Below are 25,593 nucleotides of genomic sequence, written 5' to 3' on the forward strand. Positions count from 1 at the left end.
TTTCAGCTGTGATCTCCAGCATCTGCAGTCCTCACTTTCTCTTTAGAAACAACTGTGCCAAACTTGAGCAAGCGTGATTACATTGAAATGAGGGGTCTAGTTGGCTGGAGTAGATAGCAGAAAACAAAGTTGATGAACAATGGTGGATGCTTGAAAAAATACTTCATAACTCATAGCAAAGATATATCCTCGTGGGGAAGAAGGATCCTCAGGAAGAGGATAAACCAACGTTGTTAACTAGGGAAGGACAGTATCAGAAAGAAAAGGATTCTCTAATGTGGCAAAGATTGGTGATAAATCAAAAGATTAGGCAAGATTGGTGAACAAAAGATGATTAAAAACTAATAATGAGAGAGAAAATAAAATGAGGTAAACTAACAAATAACATAAAACCAGACAGTAAGAGCTTAATTAGATATGTAAAAAGCAAGAGAGATGTAACCAAGAACATAAACTAGGGAAGTAATAATAGGGAGCCAGGAAATGGTGGAGGATTTGAACAAATACTTGGTATTTATCTTCACTGTAGAGAATCTCATAGCATTATAAAAATATTAAATAAACAAGGAACTAACGGGTGAGCAAATAAACACACCTATTATAAGACTTAAGTATTCGGGAAACTAATTGATCTGAAGTCCAATGCATTCCCTCGACCTAATGAATTGCATTGTATGATTTTAAAGGAATTAGCTGCAGAAATGATGCACCAGTAGTAATTTTCCAAAAATCCTTAGATTCTGGAAAAGTCCCAGAGGATTATAAAACTGCCATGTAACACTTATTCAAAAAAGGAAGTAGAAAAGGCAACACTATAAGCCATTTTAAGCTTAATATCAGTCATTGGAAAAATGTTGGAATCCATCATAACAGCACAGCATTTGGAAATGCATTATGTAAATCACATGACACCAGATCTGACAGGTTTATTTGAAACCGCAAGCTTTCGGAGCTCCCGGTCTCTTCCTCAAGCTGTTTCAAACAAACCTTTTGGACTATAGCCCCGTGTCATGTGATTTTTTTATTTTGTCCAACCCCTTCTAACACCAGCATCTCCACATCATATAAATCAAGCACAGCTAATATAGCTTCACAAGGGGGAAGTCAGAGCTAACAAATTTATTTCAGTTCTTTGAGGAGATAATAAGCAGGATAGACAAAGAGAAACCAGTAGATTCGATAAGATATTACACAATAAGATAAGAGCCCATGGTGTTGGGGATAGAATAATGGCATGATTGGAAGATTGATTAACTAATAGGAAACAGACTTGAGATAAAGGGAGCATTTTAATGATCACAACCTTTATTGAGTGGATGGCCACAGCGTCAGTGCTGGGCCCCAATTATTTACCATAACTGTTATTGACATGGATAGGAAGGTGAATGTACTGTCACCAAGTTTGCAAAAATAAGGCACGTGTGAAAACACAAGGAGTCTATGGACTGATATAGACAGATTAAGTGAGTGCACAAAACTTGGCAAATGGAATATAATGTAAGAAAATAAGAGGATATGCCCTTTGGCCGAAGAATAGATTATCTGTTTTTTTTAATGAGGAAAGACTGCAGAAAGCTGCAGCACATGGATTTGGGGCAATCACTAAAAGCTAGCCTCCAAGTTCATTGGGTAATAGGGAAAAGAAATAGAATGTTGACATTTTATTTTAAAGGGTATGGGATGTATAAGTAGTGAGGTTTTGCTAAACTTATACATGGCACAGATCAGATCAGGGAGATATATTTGCATTGGAGGCAGGTCCCTCCTGGGAATATTCACAGGGTTGATCTTTGATATGGATGGAGTTTCCTATGAGGACAGATTGTGCAAGGTGGGCCGATACTAATTGAAATTTAGGAGAATGAGAGGAGACTTTATTGAAACATACAAGATTGTTATTTGAATTGACAGCTTAGATGAGGAAAGATTGTTTCCCCTTGTGGGAGAGTCCAGAATCAGAGAGTATAATCTCAGAATAAAGAGTCACCAGTTTATTACAGAATTGAGGTTTTATTTTCTCTGAAGGTCTTATTTTCTTTTACCGTAGAGGGCAATTGAGCCTGGGTCGAAATATATTCAGGGCTGAAAGGTAGATTTCTAACCATTAATGGAACCAAAGGCTATGAGGATAAGGCAGGAAACTGGAGTTGAAGATTATCAGATCAGGAGAAAGTGAGGACTGCAGATACTGGAGATCAGAGTTGAGAGTGTGGTGCTGGAAAAGCAGAGCAGGTCAGGCAGCATCCAAGGAGCAGGAGAATCAATGTTTTTGGCATCAGCCCTTCATCGGCCTCATTCGTGATGAAGGGCTTATGCCCAAAAAGTTGATTCCTTCTCCTCGGATGCTGCCTGACTGCTGTGCTTTTCCAGCACCACACTCTCAACGACGATTATCAGATCAGCCATGATCTCATTGAATGACAGAGTCGACTCGCTGGACTGAATGGCCTTGTTCTACTCCTATGACCTATGGTTTTGTGAAGGTTCTCCTCATGATCATTCTGCGATGTCTGCAGTTGGTTGACCAAGTCATTGAAGCATTCATGAACACTGGGATTACTGCTGACCAGTAAACCATGAACTTCTTAGATTAATATCCTGGTCTGCAAATATTTTTCCTCAATCTGCTAAAAAAACTACGCTGACACATTTGAGGTTTTGGTGTTTTTCATCATAATTGAAAGGAGGCATACAGAATCAGAATAATGATCCACAATGATCTTAATCATTGAAGAGGATGAGGTGTTTTGCTTCAGGAAGTTGTTTGGAAGAGCTGGACACCAGCTCATCTAGAGTGGACTTATTAATTGTATGCCTGAATGACATTCTGAACCAACTGTTCTACTTAAAATTTAGATAGAGCAGGAATCCTGCCGGAAGACAATGGAAATACTTTATGAATGTCTTCCAAGCAGCCTGAAGAAGTGAAACTTAACTGCCAACTTCTTGGAAATCCTAGTTTGTGATTGATCAAAATAGAGAAGACTCGTTTAGGCAAACACCAAACATATTGATAGACTTCACTGGGCATTGCAGAGGCAAAGTTGGAATGAGTGGATGGGAGGGAATGCTCCAATCTCCAAACAACCCCTCTGCCCAAATCTTCAAGCATCACTAGCTCTCATGCCTCACCACCTTACCAGCCATCTCAGAAACAACTGATCCAGAGGGGAAACAAATTGCCCTTGGTTTTGAGGAATTGCTGAAGGAGATTAAGCTCGTGGCTCAAGAGGCAACGGGACTTGCAAAATTCCTTTGCGCTGTGTTTGTAATACAATGTGGCGCACCCACAGACACCTTTTGTTATAATCTGAAAGCGTAGTTTTAAGGTTCCACCACAAGAGAACAAACAGCATTTTCTCAGACTTCTTTTAGGAAGTTTGCCTGTGATGAATTTGAGCAGAAAATTAGGACACAGACAGATATTAATGTGTCAATTAAAGACTTCTATATTTTCAGAGAAAATCAACTTTCCACTTCACCTCCGTACAGGTCATTCATTTATATCAGGCCGACTGCAAGGAGTTTGCTTTCTATTTTTCACAGGATAAGCTCATTGATTACATCAGCTGGTAACATAACAGAAGTTTGTTGCCCCAGTTGATACACTGTTGAGATCACTGTCTCAAATGTCATCCAGCAGAAACATAACAGACTGTTTGATGATAAAAATGTGTTTGAGGTTTCCTGTGGTTTTACTGAATTTAACTTCCATGCAAATTGGAATATGTCTTTCTAGCCAAGAGGAAATAATGTCCACTCTCAGTCTTACCAACATCTACATAGTCCGTTCTATCATCTTTGGGTCAGTTTCAACCAGTATTTGCAGAACTGTATGACTTGGCTTACTAGTTAAAACATTTAACACAGAACTCCCAGGAAATTAGGCATATCATCCCATGTTCATGTTCAATTTATACTAGTGCAATGTTACCAGGGAGATATATTTGCATAGAAAACCTACAAAATTAAAATCAAAAGCAGCTTCCTTTTCATCGATGGCACAAGAATGATCAGAGGATTAGAGTAGATTCCCTACAGTATGGAAACAGGCCCTTCGGCCCAACAAGTCCACACTGACGCTCCGAAGAGTAACCCACCCAGGCCCATTCCTCCGCCCTATATATACCCCTGACTAATGCGCCTAACACTATGGGCAATTTAGCATGGCCAATTCACCTGACCTGCACATCTTTGGATTGTGGGAGGAAACCGGAGCACCCGTAGGAAACGCACTCAGACACTGGGAGAACGTACAAACTCCACACAGACAGTTGCCTGAGATGAGAATCGAACCCAGGTCCCTGGCGCTGTGAGGCAGCAATGCTAACCACTGTGCCGCCCAAGGATTGACCTGGACCAGCACCAATCTCTAACCATAGATGTAATTATAGTGTCCAATGCAGTAGCATTCTCGATATCGAAATACAAATTTCCAAGCCCAATTCTACCTTTGAGGTTTCAATGACTAGATGAAAATCTTACTAGTAAATGGCAAGAGCCCTATTTGCATGCAGTAATATCTCAGTAGCAAATTTTACCATTTTTATACCCAGGTTCTTATTCTCCCGGTGAGAAACTAGATACGCCAGTCCCCAACTTGAAAGTCAGAGCAATGACTTGATGACTGCAGCCCAGTATTTTCTCAGGCCTCCATGTTGGCTAGCATTCCCTAATCTTTCAGAGTGTGCTCCATGAGCAAGTAACCTATGCTCGCAGAAGTTGATATCAGCAAATCACCAGCCTCACCACATCATCATAATACATCACACACTAACCTATAGTACAGTTTAGCACTTTACCATACATTACAATGCTGCTTCCAGGCCGTTTTCTACCGTCTTCATACCTCCGAATAGGATTTCAGGGCTCATAACTCGCTTTTTTAGAGTTTGGGTCCTCACAGCATTTCTGCCTGGCCTTGCCTTTTAGCATGTTGCTGCTTCGTTCAGACGTTAGAGGTTCATAGTAGTTCAGTCTTGCCTTGTCCTTTGGTACAGGCAGGAAGTCAGGCAGTGGTCATGCTTGCCAACACTGAACTGTCAAGTGGGCAGACATGTTACTTTAGAGCACTGTGCTGTATCAATATTGCACCTTTAGCATGTGCTAGCAGCTTACACAGCAAGCATATTGCATGTGCTTTGACCAAATGTCCTTGTTTGAAAATTGAAGTGGAGTAATCTTTTGTCCCGTCAAGGTTGACACCGCAGTCAATCAAGGGCATTGCACAATCTCAGTTCAGGGGATTGACAGTAGTTGCAATTAGAGTCTGTGGATTGGTTCTAAAGCTGTCCAAAAGTCCAGAAATTACTGGTAAGTCAGTCGGGGAGCTGCATCAAAATATTGGGCAGTAGTGAGTCAGGCTGTCCTCTCAAATCTGTTGCTGCTGACCTCCCAGAGTTGGTGGAGGATTCAGAAAGCAGCCTTGTCTGCATCCTCTGAGGGATCTGGCTGTTCTTCCCTAGAGATGATGAGGAGCTGATAACTGGTGGGGGGCTGGTCTCTGGTGGGAGCAGGCTGTGTAGATGCCACTGGCACCTACATAAGACAAAATTGGAAATAAGTTGCACTATTGAGGTGAATGCTTGAACATGTTGGTGGTAATGGTTGGAGCACAGTGACTTTTACTTTGTTCTCAGAACATAATGATCACAGCATCTCCACAGGAGCAATCACCGTTGTTTCCTGCGAGCATAAGAATTTTCTCCTCATTTGAAGTGAGTAGATGAATAGCAGTCACCCAGCCACCTGCTGTGACATTTTCAGCCTGACATTGGGCCATTTGCTCCAGCAGTAGAACAGCGGGAGAGACTAATTGAGATGAAAGTGATGGGCAGAACTATTAGTGTTGGTGCAGGTGCAGGAAAGTTGGAGAGATGCCCTGAACGACTGAGTAGGAAGAGGTTTTGTTGGGAAATAAGGTTATTGAAAGCCATTTGATGGAAAATGCTGCATTCATTAGTGAGAGTTATTGACTATGAGCCTTGATTAAAGCTGGGTGCAATAGTAGAGGTAGAGTGAGTGTGTGATAGCAGAGAAGATGGTAGCACTTACCCTTGCAGAGCACAGAAGAGCATTAAGCCTCTTATGGCATTGCACTGAGTTCCTGTAGACCTGGACACTGTGTTGACCTGGTTAGTATCTTCAAAGCAGGCTGGCAGCATTTGGTGTTGTTTTGTCCTCTGCTGACCCTCCAATTAACACAAAAGCTGTCCAATCCACCATCCTGTCTACCAGAACCTCCATACCCCTTTCAGTGAGGCCAGATGCCAACTTGTCTCTCACAGTCATGGCAATTTGATTTGCAACCAATGTATTAAGGGCTGTTTCTGGTTTGCAGCATTTGAAATGGTACACGGCAGAGATTTAAATATGACACCCAAAGCATGAATCTCAGAAGGACCTTGCACTGGCAACCACTTCCACCTCTGCTAAGTGCAAGGTTGCATTAAAGTGATGCTCTGGAGGCAGAATGCGAATTAGTTATGCTAGCAGTAGTGAATTACATGAAAAAGGTTCACCAGGACTCACGGAAGGAAACCCTCTGTGAAACTTCCTCAAATGGACCAAAATTAGCCAAACTGTGGGAAAATTCATACCACGAAGCTGCAAAGTAGCTGGTCACCAAGGTGCTTTCCTCAACCTGCTTAGCCTTTGTTTCTACTCACTTCACTCCTATTGCTTCCGCTGCTACCTTTTTCTGTCCACGTCGCTGAATCCTGAGAACAGTGCCTCCTCTCCTGTCTATCCATGTTCTAACCGTATGCTTTCCTGCACTCTGTTGATAACTGAAGTTTAAATTTTATGAATGCAAATAATTGTTGCAACTGCCAATTTGCATTTCTATAATACTGCTCGTGTCACAGAATGTCTGCCAGCAAGTTTATGATCCCAGCAGATGGTAATAGTGGACAAGTCAGATTCCAGACTGAAACCTGGCTTGATAGGCCATTTATTCTCAAAATTTGGTTATCACAATGATCTGTCGCTACAAATTCAAAAGAGGCTGTTGATGTGCTTTTAACAGGCAAACATCCATGCCCACTACACACACAAAAAAATCTAAAAAACAAATCTATATATAGGTTTGGAACAATCCTGAGATAAACATTTTAAAAATCAACCCTTTTTGCCACCAGTATCCTTTCTGGACACACAATCCCAGTGAAGTATCACTGCTATCTACACTTCAGTTGGTGAGATTGCAAAATGCTTCCTTTGCTGACATATGCCCATCGCCCACATGTGATTCTGTCACTACCATCTCTCCTTGAGACACCAGCTAACTCAGTAACACTTCTTACTGAATTTCAAGGAAAGAAAACATCTAAAGATTGTTGAAACTGCTTAAGACTTCTTCCAACACTGGTGGCCTGAAGATTGAGAAAACTACTCTGCCTTTTGTTAGTATGGATCTTTTCTTCTGAACTGCAACCTTTGTGTGACTTCTTGCCATTCCTTCTGTAGATCATAAACCACTATTATCTTATTAAGTACCTTCACAGAACTAAAATCAAAAGCCCATTTAGCTCTACTTTAGAATCTAAGTTCCCAAATAACTTATTCTAAACCTTCATCTCGTATCCAATTTTAAACAAAGTGATAGAAGTGGAAATAATGGTTTTGGGAGAGAACTGTCAACAGCAGGCACATGATCATCCTGAATGTGGTGGAGCAGGCAAAGCAATGAACTAGTAGAAATCGAGAATCCGTTGACCTGCTGGTCTGGCCAGAAACATGTCTAGAGACGACTGCTCAGATAAAGTGGTGAAAGACCATGAAAGAATTAGAAAACCAAGATTAGTTAAGAGTGCTTCATTATCTTATGGGTTGGGAAGTGAGGGCATTCCACCACAGTAGACTGAGTCTGTAATCCTTACAAAGAATAAAAGTAATAGATGCTCAAGACTTTGTTTCAGTGAGGTCTCAGTTTATCAGAATTCATATAGAAACCATTAAAAACTGAAATGTAATAGAGTGAGTGCAGCATAATAAAAATTAACTTTTGAGAATCTGAAGACATTGGTTAAGAATTCGGCGATGATAGAAGAGAGATAAGGGTACAGTGTGAAGGTGTAAAATGTGTTCTTGATGAATAATGGAATTGTGATAAATCCAAGTTCAGAGTTGAGTAATAACTCTCAGATTTTGCATCGATGGATTTTCAACTGGCAATTGTGTCTTGCTTGTGTTCCATCACCTTTAATAAATAGATATCACCAAGTGCGGGTGTAGGAATAAAGTAGGTCAAAAGAAGAATCAAATTGTGGAGACCATGGTGTTGTTGCAATGTCACTGGCCTAGAAATCCAGAGGCCTAGGCTACTGTCCTGGAAAACGTGGGTTCAAATCCCACCATGGCAGTTTGTGGAACTTGAATTGAATTATCAGAAATCTGGAATTGAAAACTAATGGTGAATTAATGGTGACCATGAAAGAATCATCAATTGTTATTTAAAATATCTATCTTATTAACAAATGCCCTTCAGGGGAGGAAATCTACTCCCCTTTACCTGGTCTGACCTGCATGTGACTCCAGGCTTGCAGTGTTACTGTTAACACTCAATTGTCTTCTAAAATACCCAGTAATTCACTGAATTCTTGAGAAACTAGGTATGGGTACAAATGGAGACCTTGCCATCAATATTTTGAATTTACGAAAAGGCCCTTGAAGCCTGTTCTCATTTTCATTAGCCACGGTAGCTCTGTAACTTCAGCTTCTGTTCTCCATATCTCAAAATATAAATATACATCTCCCTTTTTATTGATTTCTGCATCCAGAGCATTCTCAAAGCCATTTTTTTAAAATCTCAATTCTTTCAACAAGTTCTAGTTTAAATTCTAAAATTATTCCAACTTGGTCTGGGTTTTCATAGCAGACAGAGAGTCATTCTCCACTTGCACTCACAGTTCTTCCTATAATGGATGTTGTGTGAGTGCTTGAGGATCCCGGAATCTTGTAAAGATTTCACAGAGCTGCATATCACTGAGTATAAATGCCATAGAGTGGGCTGAGTTTGTACACACAAGAAGGAACACCAAAGTGAGACTCGCGGTTAACAACCAAAGAGTGCATGTGGACATGAACACATAAAGATAGGTTAGTTCTCAGCTGATAGGTATTTAATATACGTGTATCATAAATAGTGTTCATTTGAAGTTTAAGCTGGAAGACAGTTCTTAACATGGCCTTATTAAGCAGCTTGTAAAGATATCCAAACTAATAGTTTGACATCAAACCTCATAATAAAACAATGGGATGCTCAAAATAGTTCAAAATATTACAAGTCTCTCCAGTGACCTCTACAGTTGTGATATCAATTCCCATTCACAACATAGATAAAGATAGATCATTTAAGTGAGGCTAGATTGCAAATTGTTGAATTCAATAGTTGAGTAAAGAAATCATATAATGCAGTTCAATGTAGCAAATTGTAAAATATTTAGGAAAGAGTAAGGAAAAGAAATGGAATGTAAATTCCAAAATATTATACTTATTAGAGAAACAGTGCAAGTGATGTATTTGCAGGGCATGAAATGTAGCAGTGCAAATAGAGAAGGTCAGAAAAGAAGCCAGTAGAATCTGAAGTTCTTCATCTCGTCTTACAAAAGGCAAAAGCAAGGAAGAAATATTGAAATTCTACAAGAGCTAGATTCTGCTGCACTTACAGTACAGTTGTAGTTTATAAATCTCATTTCAATATTTGGTATGAAAGTAAGTGGCAAAGCTCAACATAGATGGATTAAAGCAAGGTAAAGATGTCTTGGTGTAGTGTGATAGCAGCTGTGAATTTTGCTTACAGAAGGTATTGAAATGAGTTGGCCAGCATGGAAGCTTGCTGCTAAGATAGTGCACCAGGCTGGACCAGACAGGACCTGACACAGGAGCATGTGCAATTTTATTTGGAGAGGATTGCAAATTAGTGACAATAAAAATGTGAACAGCCATGGAGTGAGGATGTAACTGACTTCAACAGCTTTAAACAGTTTTCCGTTTTTTGAATTAAGATCATTTCAGTTCATTATTGCAGCAAGAGAGTAGAAACCTGTGATTTGTGGACTCGAATAATGTGGGAATTTCGTGAAGCTGAGTGCATTTAACAGCCAGGGTCACTCCAGCTCAGATTTACTCAACGTATGAAGTATTTGGAGACACTCCACACTACATAAACAAGGAAGGTTCTTGGAAAGGTTCCCGGTGACCACATTATAGGAACTGATGACCCTGCAGCCATTCTGAAATAATGGGAACTAGAATGAAACTTAACACCAAATCGAAAGGGAGGGAAAAGTTCAGTAAAAATGTGAAAAGTTGAAAAAAGACATGATTATCCAGCAACAATGTAGACAGATATAGAAAAATGTAAAATAGCACATTTCAGAAGACGGTCAAAAGGATGTACTCTTCAAACTGTTACAGTTTTAAAGGATTAGGGGAAGACAGAGTCCTCCGCATGAACTGCACACGTATTTAAGGTATCATCGACACAGATTAAGATTAAAACCAAACATAACTTGGTATTCTATCTATAGCCAATAATGCAGAGCTAAGGAGCCATTTGGATACAGAAATGGCTCAAAGATAGAAGACAGAGGATAGTGGTGGACGGTTGTTCTTCAGACTGGAGGCCTGTGACAGTGGATTATCACAAGGATCGATGCTTGGTCCACTACTTTTCGTCATTTATATAAATGATTTGGATGTGAGCATAAGAGGTATAATTAGTAAGTTTGCAGATGACACCGAAATTAAAGGTGTAGTGGACAGCGAAGAAGGTTACCTCAGATTACAATGGGATCTTGATCAGATGGGCCAAGGGACTGAGATGTGGTAGATGGAGTTTAATTCAGATAAATGCGAGGTGCTGCATGTTGGGAAAGCAAATCTTAGCAGGACTTAAACACTTAATGGTGAAGTCCAAGGGAGTGTTGCTGAACAAAGAAACCTTGAAAGTAGAGTCGCAGGTGGATAGGATAGTGAAGAAGGCATTTGGTATGCTTGCTTTTATTGGTCAGAGTGCTGAGTACAGCAGTTGGGAGGTCATGTTGTGGCTGTACAGGACATTGGTTAGGCCACTGTTGGGATATTGCTTGCAATTCTGGTTTCCTTCCTATTGGAAAGATGTTGTGAAACTTGACAGGGTTCAGAAAAGATTTACAAGGATGTTGCCAGGGTTGGAAGATTTGAGCTATAGGGAGAGGCTGAACAGTCTGGGGCTGTTTTCCCTGGAGCGTCGGAGGCTGAGGGTTTAGAAGTTTATAAAATCATGAGGGGCATGGATAGGATAAATAGACAAAGTCTTTTCTTGGTGGTGGGGGAATCCAGAACTAGAGGCCATAGGTTTAGGGTGAGAGGGGAAAAATATATAAGAGACCTAAGGGGCAATGTTTTCACGTAGCGGGTGGTATGTGTGTGGAATGAGCTAACAGAGGAAGTGATGGAAGCTAGTACAATTGCAACATTTAAAGGGCATTTGGCTGGGTTTATGAATAGGAGGGGTTTGGAGCGATATGGGCCGGGTGTTGGCAGGTGTGACTAGATTGTTTTGGGCTATCTAGTTGGCATGGAAGTGTTGGACCGAAGAGTCTGTTTCTGTGCTGTACATCTCTATGACTCTATAACTAAGTAATAATATTGTACTAGTAAACTGCAGCTGGACTATTGTGCATAGTTTTGGACACAGTATTTAGAGGCAAAGCATGTTTAAAACTCGGCAAACGAGGAAGTTATTCAAGATTTAGTTTGACGTCATTTTTTTAAAAATTCAAAATAATGTGACATATTGTGCAAACAAAGGACTTACATTTTAATAGCGTTTTCCATGACTACCAAAAGTCTAAAAGCACTCTTCGACCAAAAAAAATTGCATCACAGACACAGACCAAGCAGCCCATTAGCTGAAGAAATTAACTGCCCATTCTAATCCCACTTTACAACACCTTGTCCATAGCCTTGAAGTACTTCTGAAATGCAGTCACTATTGTAATACATGAAACACTGCAGCCAATTTGCATATTGCCAGCTCTCACACAATCTTAAACTATTTTTGTGACATTGATTTAATGATTAAATATTGACCAGCATACATAGTATGAAACTTTATTGCTGGAACAGCACAGCAGGTCAGGCAGCATCTAGGGAACAGAAGATTCGACGTTTCGGGCACATGCCCTTCTTCCTGAAGAAGGGCATGTGCCCGAAACGTCGAATCTTCTGTTCCCTAGATGCTGCCTGACCTGCTGTGCTGTTCCAGCAATAAAGTTTCAGCTTTGATCTCCAGCGTCTGCAGACCTCACTTTCTCCTCCAGCATACATAGTATAATTTCAAAGAAAAGCAGAGAGTTATCCTATGAGATCTTTTACATGCATCTCAGAGGACAGTTAAGACCTGTCTCATCCAAAAAATGTCACCCTTATAGTGAACTATCAGTGCTACACTTGGCTGTTAGTTCTGATCTCCAGCATCTGCAGTCCTCATTTTCCCCTGTTTTGATTGTTTTGTGCTCAAATCATGGAATACAACATGAACCAAGAACCCTGTGATTGTGAGATGAGGTCTCTTACAACTGAATAATAGCTGATAAGTGAAATTTAAAAAAAAGTCAGTACAACACAGAAAAGTCCTTCCTTTACAACAAACCCAGATAAAAGGCTCTTCAATGTAAGGTCAGTCCATTATTATGGATGGAGATGTGTTTGAACAGAGAGATCAAGGGAAAATCATAATTAATTGAGAAAACCTGTACAAATTGTACTTGTATGCAAAAATCAGCTCAGCACAGAATTTGGGATCTGTTAAGGGTGCTTGTTGCACAGCTATCTGTTTGCATATATGCTGGAATGTCAGGTGCTCAATGTAGATTCACCAGATTGTTATAAAATGAAATGTGTACCATACCACAGGATTACAGAGTTTGGATTGAGACTTCTAAATCTCAACTACTGCACAGGAATGAGAGAAAGTGAATATTGTGTGGAAATGAAAATCGGATTGTGCATCACATACTCGTCATTAAATTTTATTGAAATGAAAGTGAATTTGAAAAGAATGTACCATTTGCATGATGCTTGATATTTTTAAATAATAACATGAGAAATTGTTTCCATGGCAGGAGGGTCAAAATCCATAAGAAATACTTTTTAGATAATAGGCAAAAGAACTAGAGAAGAGACACACCGAATCTGTGATTTGAAGTGCACCATTGGATGAATGGTGGAAACATGTTCAATAATTACTTCCCAAAGGAAAATCTGCAGGGTCATGATGAAAGAGCACAGAAGTGAGATTAATTGGACAGTTCTTCCAAACAATCAGCACAGCTATAACAAGTTGAATGGTTTCCTATGCTATAAGACAATGATTCTGATCCTGAACTTAAAACACTTTGTTTCCTTGTTAGTTTTGAAATTGCAGACGATTATATTGTGGTTAATTCTGTTCAGTTTATGCTCTTACGGTCTCCAAGTCAAGTCCCTAAAAGATACTTTTTCTTCTGTGCATATGGTCTCTGCTCTTTAGAAATTATTGTTATATTTATGTGGAATATTAATTTCATATTGATGTAATCTTGCTTCATTTTCATCTTACTAGCACTTCCTGTAATAATTATTATTTGAAAAGTTCTATTCTGATTGAGGAGTTTGATATACATTGAATGCTTTAATGGAAGAACTCCTAGTTGTCGTGCTGTGCTACTATTTCAGAATTCCTGCAATTTCTGCCAAAGTAGCACATGATGCAGTCGTTTTCTATATGCACTGGTCAGACCTCATCATTAATGCCAATCAGCAAAGTCAGCGCTATACTGTGCTTGAAAGAAAGGATACATGTTGTGCCAGCACTGATGATAAAGCCAATTAATATTCCTTTGAACAGTGAAAGGATAAAAGCAAACAGGTGGGAAATAAGGGTCTGGACAGTATCATCTATAATTCCTGTCTTCAGACTTGTAAGTGCTTTTGAAGAGCACTTAATATATGATGTTCATTATTCAGTATGTGAGTTTTTATGTAATATGTAATAGCGATATTTCAAATAGTAGTATTAAAAATGTGCCTAAATTGACTGAGAGGGTGCCAGCTATTAACGGAAGTTTTTCCATATTAAAAGATTGGAGATTTAATATTTGGCTGTTTATCAGTTTTGTTTAAGCTGAATGTTGATATTTAAGTCACTATGACCATGACTGCATGATTATTGTCTGATCCCAAAATGTCACCTAAAATAAATTTGAAACTTATCTCTCTGATTATAGCAGGAAAGTTAATTTGCACCACATAGAGCTATTGAAACTTTACTTTGTCTTGGACAACGGACTGTGGCTTCCGACTGTTGTAGCCAGGAGAGAAAGCGTGGACAGCTATCAATTTTTCTACCTGGTGGTAGCAGGAAAAATATTGATCAAGCCCAGGATGTTAATGTGTTTGAGAGTGGAATTCAAATTTCCAGTACTCCGTTATATTAAGAGAAAAGTGCTAAGTTCTAAGTATGATTTGGAGATGCCAATGTTGGACTGGGGTGTACAAAGCAGTGCTCCGAAAGCTAGTGCTTCTAATTAAACCTGTTGGACTATAACCTGATGTTCTAAGTAGTAGGTGATTCATTGCTTGCCACCTTCAATTGTGTGAAAGTTAGGATTGTCCATTCGATAAGATTGTCATTGTGTAACAGTCTGATTTCCAGACAATATTTTCATTCAGCTCTTGTTAGTTCTTCTAAAATGCAATCAAACAAATTATGAAGCAAAATTGCTTGATGTGAATATTCCAGAGCAGTACACAAATGAGGAAATGTGGGAGATAAATTTACATAGAGAATTCAAGAAGATAAGGCTGTGTGATAAACTTATACTGTTATCATTTGGTAATTTGGATTTTAAAGATGAGCTAAAATAAATGTGTGGTTTCAGCTCTGTGAAGGTAAATATTTTGTTAAAAGGTGTGAAAGTGATTTGGACCAATGGACTAAAGACAGCATTTCCAGGAAGGCGTGTGATTTAAGTTGAGTGCCTCACAGGACACTTATGGTGTTAGTTTTGAAATGTTTGCAAGGTCGAACATGGCCAAAAAAAGATCGGGGCTATGAACAGTTTGAATTCAGTTCAGAATAAGGTTGCAATTCAGAGCAATCAGTTTTTCAGTTCAGAGAGCAGTTCCACCCAAGCACAGAGCAGGTTTGCCTATGAAGCCTCCTAAGCTATGAGGATTTCTGTTGATGTTTTCAAGCTGTCAGAACAGAAAATAAGTTTTGACCATTACAAGTGGAAATAAGTCTCTTGACTATTAAAACTGGAAAAAGTGCGCTGGAATTGTCACAACAGCCTGAATAAAGAATGGCACTCATTACTAACCTTATTTGATTTATTATTGTTACATGTACCTAAGTACAGTGAAAAATTTTGTTTTGCGTGCAGTGCAACAGATTTTAAAATACAAAGACACAGAGACCATAAGGTGATTGAACAGAGTGAGGAATACAAAGTTACGGCTGCCAAGAAGGTGTACAAATGCAAGATTAACATTATATTTGAAATTTGAGAGTTCCATTCAGATGTCTAATAATGGGGGGGAAGCTGTTCTTGAACCTATTGGTAAGTGTGCTTAAGCTTTTGTATCTCCTGCCTGACGATAAAGGTTGGAAGATATTATGACCAGGGTGTGAGAGGTCTTTGATGAGGTTGGCTGCCTTTCTGCATTAACGATAAATGTTGATGGAGTCAATGGATGGAAGGTTGGCTTGCGTGATGGTTTGGGTTATGTCCACAACTTTCCGTAGTTTCTTATAGTTCTGGGCAGAGCAGTTGCCATACCAAGCTGTGGTTCATCAAGATAGAATGCTTTCTATGGTGCAGCTTTAAAGGCTAGTGAGGGTCCTTGTTGACATGCTGAATTCCCTTTGCTTCCTGTTAAAGAAGAGAGGTTTGTTCAATCTCTGTGAAGTGGATTATTCCTTTCTTGAAATTAATTAAAATGTCATGACAAATCAAAAAATAATTTATTCTTCAGTGATATTATCAGGCAGACAACTCATATTGTTAATAACTCATATTGTGTTATAGGCAGTCCCTGGGTACGAACAAAAACCATTCGCAAATCGATTTATGCACAAGTTGGAACGCAATGGAGGGTGATATAAAATAGCCATTTCTACGCACAGGGTCAAAGAATCATTCGTTATTAATACATACCAGTATGGGATTGCATTCATAGTTCTAACATTCATAAATTAGTGATCCCCTGTTATGAAGATGTGGGTGTACTGTACCTTTGAGAGTTAAAAGAAGCTAGTAGTGACAGTACCAAGTGTTCTCAATAAGATACAATGTAACATGTGGTCCAGCTACTGGGAAAGCTCAGGTAACTGGTTGCCTGGAAACAAAAACACATTTGAATTAGGCCAATCAGTTTAAATTGTAGCCCCAAAAAAATCTAAACTCCAATCAAGTTTGAATATAGTATATCGACAATCTTAAAAGCCAATGATACAATCCGTTGCTTTAGGGGTATAAGGCTAGGGAAAATTGAACAGTTGGGAGGAGAACTGCAGAGCCAACAACATCTGTGAACTGCCCAGAGAATAGTCCTCTTCAAGGTACCTTTATCAATCAGTAACCTGTGAAGCTGAATCCCCAAGAAGAAGAAAAGAAGATGGGAATACAGAGAAGAACCAAAAGCTGCTTGGTTTTGAGATAAGAAGTTTTGTTTTGTGAATCTTAATCGAGAGTTTTATCAGACTAGTATCATAGAATGGAAAGTAAAAGATAGGTTAGAGGAAGGAGTTGTGAATAGTTGTTTAATTATTCCCTATTATACTTTAAGAAATAAAGTTGTTAATTTTTACTTAAAATAGTTCTTGGCCTCTCGCATTTTCACAGAGTACTGCATTGGATAAGTCTTTTCTGTGTTGCTGCTTTAAATTAAGCAGGAGTGTTTACCCCGTGAAGTAACTCCCCTGCATTCTCAACGACAGCAAATTAGGAAGTCACCACTGGTTATCCTTGACTGTCAATTAAATTTTACAAGGAGCAAAATAAATAATTTGGGCATTCATGTGGGAATCAAGATTAGTATCATTATCATAGTGTAGAGATTTAACATATGAGGTAGATTTTCAATGTCAGGGAAGCTTTTCAGAAATATTTGAGAACTGAAAATTAAAAATCCAGTCACTTCATTGAACGTTTCTTCAAGGGATTCTGCAGTGTCATTTGAGTCCTAAAAGGGCGTGCTCTTCAGTTCAGTCATTTCTACTAGATTAATTTTATTTGTTTTTGGGATGTGAACATTGCAGGCAAGATCAGCATTTATGCTGAGGAAGAAAGCACATTGTTGTGGCTTCTTGACTGTTGCATCTACGTGGGAAGTCCAAGACAGGTTGTTGATTATTGTCATTCCAAGGGACTTAAAACTGCCCACCTCTGTTCTCTTGATGTAAATGGGGGCATGCTCTCCTCCTTTCTTCCTAAAGTTAATGATCAGTTCTTTAGTTTTGCTGCTATTGAGAGAGAGATTGTTGTCACTGCACCATGTCACCAAGTCCTCTAACTCCCTTCTCTATTTGATTTGTTGTTTGATATCCATCCTACTATGGCGGTGTTATCAGCAATCTTGTAAATGGCATTGGTTCAGGATTTGGCAACACAGTCGTGGGTGTACAGGGAGTGCAGTAAGGGGCTAAAAATGCATCCTTGTGGAGCTCCAGTGTTGAGTGTTATTATGGAGGAGATGCAGTTACCTATCTTCACTGATTACAGACTGTGGGTCAGCAAGCGAAGGATACAATTGCAGAGGTCAGAGCCAAGATTCAGTCTGGAGGGGATAATGGTGTTGAAAATGGAGCTGTAGTCAATGAGCAGGAGATTGATTGGGTGCCCAGATGTTCCAGAGATGAGTGCAGGGCTAGAGATATGGGTCCACTGTGGACCCGTTACATCGGTAGGCAACTTGCAGGGGATCGAGCCAGGCTGGGAGACTGGAATTGATGTGGGACATGACCAGCCTCTCAAAGCACTTCATGATTATTGAGGTTAGTTTGGTTCAGTTTCTGCACAATGATGGTGGTGAAGGATTCAGTGATGCAGTTTAATGTCAGTGGTAGATGGTTAGCTGGAAAATGTTACCTGGCATTGGTGTAGCACAAATATTGCCAGTCACTTATCATACCAGGCCTGAATGTTGTCCCGGAGACTGCTGCAGTATATGAGGAGATGTAAGTGGTATTGGAAAGAATGCAATCAGCAGTGACCATCCGTACTTTCTCACCTTATGATGGAGGAAAGAACATTGCTGAACCAGCCGAAGATTGAGAGGTTGAGGATACTGCCCTGCAGATGTTTGGGTTGCCAAGATCACAAGCATTTTCTGCTGTGCTAGGTTTGATTCAGACTAGTGGAAAGTTTTCCCTCCTGACTCCCATTGACTTCAAGTTTGCAAATACTCCTTAATGCTGCCTTGATGTTATATGCAGCCACCGTACCCCTGGAATTCGGTTCATATTTGGATCAAAATTGTAATGAGTTTGGAGCTGAGAGGCCTTGGTGGAACCTGACCGTCACACTTTGTGCAGCAGCGTCTCACTGACAGCAGGATTTTAACAGCTGAAGATGCTGTCTGTTTCAGAGGAGTAATGATGGTGAAAGCTGACAGCTTCACTGTCATTATTACTGCAAAATCTGATTCAGCACTTCTCACCCTTTCACATGTACAAAATTGCCTCCTGCTAATGTGAAAATAGTTAACAGAAAGTGGACAAGAGATTTAAAGCAGCACAGTAGGGAAAATAAAAGCTAAACAAAAGCAAAAAGATAAGTGAAACTGAGGAAGGAAGAAACCTGCTGGCAATTACAGCAGCATCGATCAGAATTGTAATAATTAAATATTTTATTTTCATTTAACAATTTATTCATGTCATACTGTTTTTCTTACTTTATTTGAAATTGATATTCAACATTAAGTATTGTTATTTCCTTATTTATTATAGGAATAAAAGTAGAAGCATAAAATGTATATCTTATTACAGTGGTGGGAGACAGTATGGATAGCAGTCAGGAATAATTAATGACATAAGTATTGATTGATTTCCTTCTAATTTTTGGAGTTTAACCTTTGCTCCAGATGAACAGATGAAAACCAGTGCTATAGCTGTCCTATACAGTTGTCGAAATATGAATTTATCAAAGAAAATCAATTGACAATGGATTGTAAATCAAGTTCATGTTATTATGTGATGACACTGGATAATTGACTCCACTGTCAATAACACATTATTCTAGACCACAATATGTTTAGGCATTCGTAATAAGTGAGGTTTTACTGTATCACATTGTATGCAATTATTGAAACAAATATATTTCTTTCTGTCTGACACACGTTGCCCTGATTATAATATGCTGCTTAAGAGCCAGTCGATAAGCATATTTTAATTAAGCAGCCAAAAAATGGAGATGCTCAGTCATTTCAGTTGACCAGCTGTGTGCAACCATTATCTTTGAAGATTGCTACTTGGCTACTAATTGCAGTCTGAGCACCTGCTTTAGTGTACTCTGCTCTCAACTGTCTCATTTCTAATATAATTTTAAATGGTGCAGAGAAAAAGAATGCAGTAATAGCCTAATGGAGCAGCAATTATTTCTTTGGAAAGTCTGTTTTATTTTTGCACCTAGATTCCTTTTGAAATCTGACATCAAAATGCATTAAACATATAAAAATGGTAGGGTTTTGCTGTGTGAAAATGGATGGCTATGGTCAAAGTTGCATTATACGAGCTTTTTGAATATTTAACTTAGTGGGATTTTATTCTAACTCTTTCATAGGATTTATGGTCATTATCTAGGCCAGCATTTATTTCCCATCCCAATTTGCCCTTAAGAAGATTGTGGCAACTATCTTATAGAGCCACTGCAGTCTCCGTAGAGCAGATATACCCACAGGGATGTTAAGAAGAAAGATCCAGGATTTTGATCAGTGAAAGTGAAGGAACATTGATTTTGTTCCAAGTCAGAATGGCTTAGAGGGAGACCTTCAGATGATGGTGCTGTCAGGGATCTGTTCCATTATCTCCATAGGTGATAAAAGCCATGGGTTTGGAAGAATGCTGTGGTGAATTGCGCCAGAGTTTCTTATGAATAGTGCACATTGGTGGTGGAGGCATGAACATTAATGGAGATGAATCAGGTGCCAATCAAGTGGTCTGGTTTGTCCTGGATAGTGTTGAGCTTCTTGAGAATTGTTGGAGCTGAACATCCAAGTCAGTAGGGCATATTTCATAATTATGCCTTGTAGACAGATATTGGAGAGTCAGGAGAGGAGTTAATTAACTCAGAATTCCGGTCTCTGACCTGTTCTTTTAGCCACATTATTTATATTGTTGATTCAGTTTAGTTTTTTATGAAAAGTAATCGCTAAGATGGTGGTAGTTCGGTCTTCAGTGATGATAAACATATTGAATGTCAAGGGGACATCTTCTTGCGTGACATGACTGTTACTTTCTGTCTGTTAGCCCAAACCTAATGCAGTCCCTGCTGCATATGGACACCGGCTAACTCAGTATCTTTATTTATTCATTCGTACGTTGAGGGCATCGCTGGCTAGACCAGCATTTAATACCCATCCCTAATTGCCAAGAGGGCAGTTTAAGAGTCAACGGCATTGTTGTAAGTCTGGAATCACTTGTAGGCCAAACCAGGTAAGGATGGCGGTTTTCTTCCTTAAAGGACATTAGTGAACCAGATTTTTTTTACCAACAATCAACAATGGATTCATGGTCATCATTAGACTCTTAATTCCAGATATTCTTTTCATTAAATTCAAATTCTATCATCTGCCATGGCAGGATTCAATCCCGGGTACCCAGGACATGACTGGATTAATAGTCCAGTGATAATACCACTAGGCCATTTCCTCCCGAAATCTGAGAAGTCTTCAGTGGTGCTGCACATTGTGCAATCCTATGCAAACATCCCTAATTCTGACCTTATGATGGAGGAACAACCATTGATGAAGCTGAAGCTGGTTGGGCCTCAGACATTACCCTGAGACACTCCTGAAGCAATGCTCGAGCACTGCAATGATTGACCTTCAACAACCACAGTATGTCTTTCTATGTGCTTGCTTTGATTTCAACTGGAAGGGAGTTTAATGCTGATTTATATTGACTTAAGTTTTGCTTGGGCTCTTTGATTCCGGATTTGGTCAAATGCTACATTGATGTCAAAGGATCTTTCTCAAAGATCCATCCCACCCTGGCAATTTTTTCTACAATCTCTACCATCGGGGGAAAGGTATAGAAGCCTGAATGCACACACTAGCCGATTTCGAAACAGTTTCAACTCTATTGTTGTTAGAATACTGAATGGACTCATAAACTCTTAACGTTTGCCTGTACCTGTGTTTTTGTTTGTGCCGCTGTTTACCTATTATTTACTTATCGATGCTTCTTAACACTGTCATGATTTGGAGATGCCGATGTTGGACTGGGGTGTACAAAGTTAAAAATCGCACAACACCAGGTTATAGTCCAACAGGTTTAATTGGAAGCACACTAGCTTTCGGAGCACTGCTCCTTCATCAGGCATCTGATGAAGGAGCAGCGTTCCGAAAGCTAGTGCTTCCAATTAAACCTGTTGGATATAACCTGGTGTTCTATGATTTTCAACTCTTAAACTGTGATCTGCACGTATTGCTCACAAGATAAAGCTTTTCACTGTGCCTTGGTACACGTGACAATAAACTCAATTCAATTCAAGCCAATCAGTCTCACCTCATCTCTACAGTTCAACTGTTTTACCTCTTTTTAAACCAAGGCTGTAAGGAGAGCCAACTCGTCCTGTTGAATGCCATACTAAATGTCAATGAGCAGGTATTATGGAGTATATTTTGCTTGGTTGAATTGTTGATAACAGCTTCCATCACTTTGATCAAGGGTAGTCTGAACGAATATTAATTAGCTAGATTTGATTTATTCTGCTTTTGTGGATGGAGCCTGTCTGGTCAATTTTCCACATTGCTGGCTAGGTATCTGGAGAGCCGCCATATTGGAACAGCTTGGTTTGGAGCACAAATCTTCAGTCATACAGCCTAATACTCTCTACATACCTGGATGAATGGAGCCCTATCAATACTTGAAACTCAAGGTCAAAGCAGCCTGCTTAATTGGCACCCCACTTATCAACTTAACATTCACTCGTTTCACTATCCAATGCACAAGGGCAACGATGCATACTATCTCCAAGATGTACAGCAGTATGTTGCCAAGATTCCTTTGAAAGCATTTCCATACCTGTGACCTGTTCCATCTAAATGATCAAGGACAGCAGATGCCATGGCACCACCACCTTCAAGTTTTCCGGAAGCTGCACACAATTCTGGCATGGGACTATACTGCTATTCCTTCACTGTTATTGGGAGAAAATCCAAGACCTCCTTTTGTAACTGCAGTGTGGTGTGTGGGCCTAAGTCCCAGCCCAAAGGACTGCAATGATTCAAGAAGATAGCTTACCACACCTTCATTTGGTTAATTCGGGATAGGCAATGAATACTGGCATACTTGCAATGCCATGAACAAGTAATTTGAAAAAATTGTCAGGGCCCCATTATCTTCAGCCATTTCTTGCTATCACATGAACTGAATTAATTTGACTGAAGACTAGCATCTGCAGTGCTGGGGCCATCATTTGGAAGCCATGATGGATCATTCACTCAGCACATCTGGATGAAAATAGTTTTAAGTGGAACATAAGAAATAGAAGCAAGAATAGGCATTTCAGCCCTACTTTTTTATAAGACTGTGGTTGATCTGCCCAAGGTGTCAATTTCTGTTTCATGCCAGCTCATCATTGCCCTCAACTCTTTGATTTTCCAAAAAGCTATCCATTTCCTCTTTAAATGTGTTCAGCAATTTAGCTTTCACAACTGTTTTGGGTAAAGAATTCCAGACATTTACTACCCTCTATGAGAAAATAATCCTTTGCATCACTGCTCTGAATGAGTCTGAATGAGTTATTCTGTAATTAATGGCCCTTAGTTTGAGATTCCCCACTCGTGGACACATCTGCTCAAGATGTGCTCTCTCAGGCCCCTTCAAAATATTTTTTTAATAAGAATAGTCTTGACCTTTGCACTGATGTAGTAAAAACAATGACTGCAGATGCTGGAAACCAGATTCTGGATTAGTGGTGCTGCAAGAGCACAGCAGTTCAGGCAGCATCCAAGGAGCAGCGAAATCGACGTTTCGGGCAAAAGCCCTTCATCAGGAATAAATGCTGATCTATGAGATTACAGATTGTGGTTGAACAGTTCTGCTGCTGATGGCCATGGATTCCTGATGAAGGGCTTTTGCCTGAAACGTCGATTTCGAAGCTCCTTGGATGCTGCCTGAACTGCTGTGCCCTTTGTACTGATGTGCTAGGCTCCCCATAAATCAGAGTGGGGACATTTGTTGGGTTGTCTCTTCCTGCTTTTTTAAAATATCCATCACCATTCACAATTTTATGTAGCTGGACTGCACAGCTTAGGTGGGATACTTTCATTGTCGACCGCTTAACTTTGTCACATGCTGCTTTAGCCATTTGGTATGCAAGTAGGTGCTGTGTTATAGCTTCACCTGGCAGGTTTGGAGGTATAAACAAGGTAAAAACAATGACTACAGATGCTGGAAACCAGATTCTGGATTAGTGGTGCTGGAAGAGCACAGCAGTTCAGGCAGCATCCAAGGAGCAGCGAAATCGACGTTTCGGGCAAAAGCCCTTCATCAGGAATAAATGCTGATCTATGAGATTACAGATTGTAGTTGAACAGTTCTGCTGCTGATGGCCATGGCACCTCAGGGGCATCTCGTTTTGAGTTACTAGATCTGTTTGAAATCCATCCTGTTTAGCTCAGGGGGAATGTTGCACAACACAGTGAACTGAAGCAGTTCAAGAAGGCAGCTCCTTGAGGGCATCTCAAGGGCATCACCATCTCAAGGGCATCTGGGGATGTACAATAAATTCTGGCCAGCTAGCGATGCCCACGTCCTGTAAGCGAAAATCATCACTAAAAGAACTGGTGGCGTTCAACATACTGAGAGTTCTGATTCATCAGAGTTTGGTTATCATAATTTGATGTGTCTTTGACTTGCATGTTGATTTTTCTGGTTCCCTGGCTAGTTTAACTGGCACGCCTACCTATATTCCCAATTTTTGCCATAATCTGAGCTTAAAAAGTGATAAAGTTTAGATAAATTCAATAGAAAACATGCTGGTGGACTCCAATTTTCCAAAGTTACTTTTTATTGCTTTAGTTTCAGGTATGGATTCAGATGAGTGTAAGATTAGCATTTACAGTAAACCTCCGATAATGGGGATCAAAGGACAGTAATCAAGTTGCTGAGAAGTGCAGAAACAGTTCAAAGTAGCACATTTAGCCTCTTTCTTGACCACCGGTTAGAAGTTGTAAAACACTTTGCTGTCAATGAAGTGTGTCTGAGTGTGGTTGCTGTTATATTATCAGGAATATAACAGCCAACTTGAGCACAATGGATGTTCATAAAAAGCAATGTGATCACCAGACAATCTATTTCTGAATGCTGATTGAGAGTTAAATTTTGGCCAAGAGACAGGGAACAATTCGAATTTACTGCCTGAAAAGAGTGTGGAGGAAGACAGCTTTTACGAACACTTGGACTTGAAGTTGTTGTAACCTTCTAAACGTCAGGCCACAAACTGGAAAGTGAGATTAACTTTTTTTGGTCAGCATAAATACGGAACTGAATGATCTCCTCCTGAAACAGGAATTTGAGCTAGCACCCTTGAAGGAAAAGTAATACTGATCCAATTTAGAATGCTACATGATATGCGGTGGGGAGTTGAAGGTTCCTGGAGCTAAAGGTGTTCTCATTGCATCTACGTAGCTGATGGAGATTTAGACAAGTGGAGAGCATTTCGTCACAAGAACATAGAAACAGGAGTAGGCCCTTCAAGTCTGCACCGCCATTCAATAAGATCTAGGTTGATCTAGTTGTGGCCTCAGCATCACTTTTCTTTCTGCACCCTATAATTATCAACTTCCTTGTCTTTTAAACGTCTATGTAACTCTGTCTTAATTAAATGTAAAGACCCAGCCTCCACCACTCTGTGGGAAAGAGAATTCCACACATTCATGACCCTCCGAGAAAATAAATTCTCTTTATCTCTGTCTTCAGAGGGACATCTCTCATTCTTAAACTCTGGCCTCTAGTTTTAGGCTCCCTCATGAAAGGAAACATCCTCTGAATATCCATCCTATCCCTTAAGTCCCTTAAGTCTTATGTGTAAGTAAGATGAGTTGCCATTCTCCTAAGGTCCAACTGATGTAGGCACAAATTGTTCTGTCTTTCTTAAGATAAGCCCTTTATCCCAGGATTGACTCGAGTGAGCCTTCTTGGAATTGTTTCTAAAGCTGTTATACCTATTTTCAAATAAGGTAAAAACAATGACTACAGATTCTGGATTAGTGGTGCTGGAAGAGCACAGCAGTTCAGGCAGCATCCGAGGAGCAGCAAAATCGATGTTTCGGGCAAAAGCCCTTCATAAGGAATAAAGGCAGAGAGCCTGAAGGGTGGAGAGATAAGCTAGAGGA

The 25,593-nt window shown here is 39.8% G+C and overlaps 1 protein-coding gene across 5 annotated transcripts in view; it reads left to right on the forward strand.

Moving 5' to 3' along the window:
• The window catches only part of xrcc4 (X-ray repair complementing defective repair in Chinese hamster cells 4), a 383,221-nt gene that overhangs the window by 255,818 nt on the left and 101,810 nt on the right, over window positions 1-25,593 (forward strand). The window contains exon 8 of one of the 5 annotated variants that reach the window (XM_043708508.1): window positions 13,113-13,179. The exons of the other annotated variants lie outside the window; for them this stretch is intronic. Coding sequence (XP_043564443.1) covers window positions 13,113-13,164 — 52 coding nt within the window. The 3' untranslated portion in view covers window positions 13,165-13,179. Of the gene's footprint in view, window positions 1-13,112; window positions 13,180-25,593 lie in introns of those variants that run through there. 5 annotated transcript variants of the gene reach the window in all.

The sequence above is a fragment of the Chiloscyllium plagiosum genome, chromosome 2, assembly GCF_004010195.1.
Source record: "Chiloscyllium plagiosum isolate BGI_BamShark_2017 chromosome 2, ASM401019v2, whole genome shotgun sequence".
Taxonomy (NCBI): Eukaryota; Metazoa; Chordata; class Chondrichthyes; order Orectolobiformes; family Hemiscylliidae; genus Chiloscyllium; species Chiloscyllium plagiosum.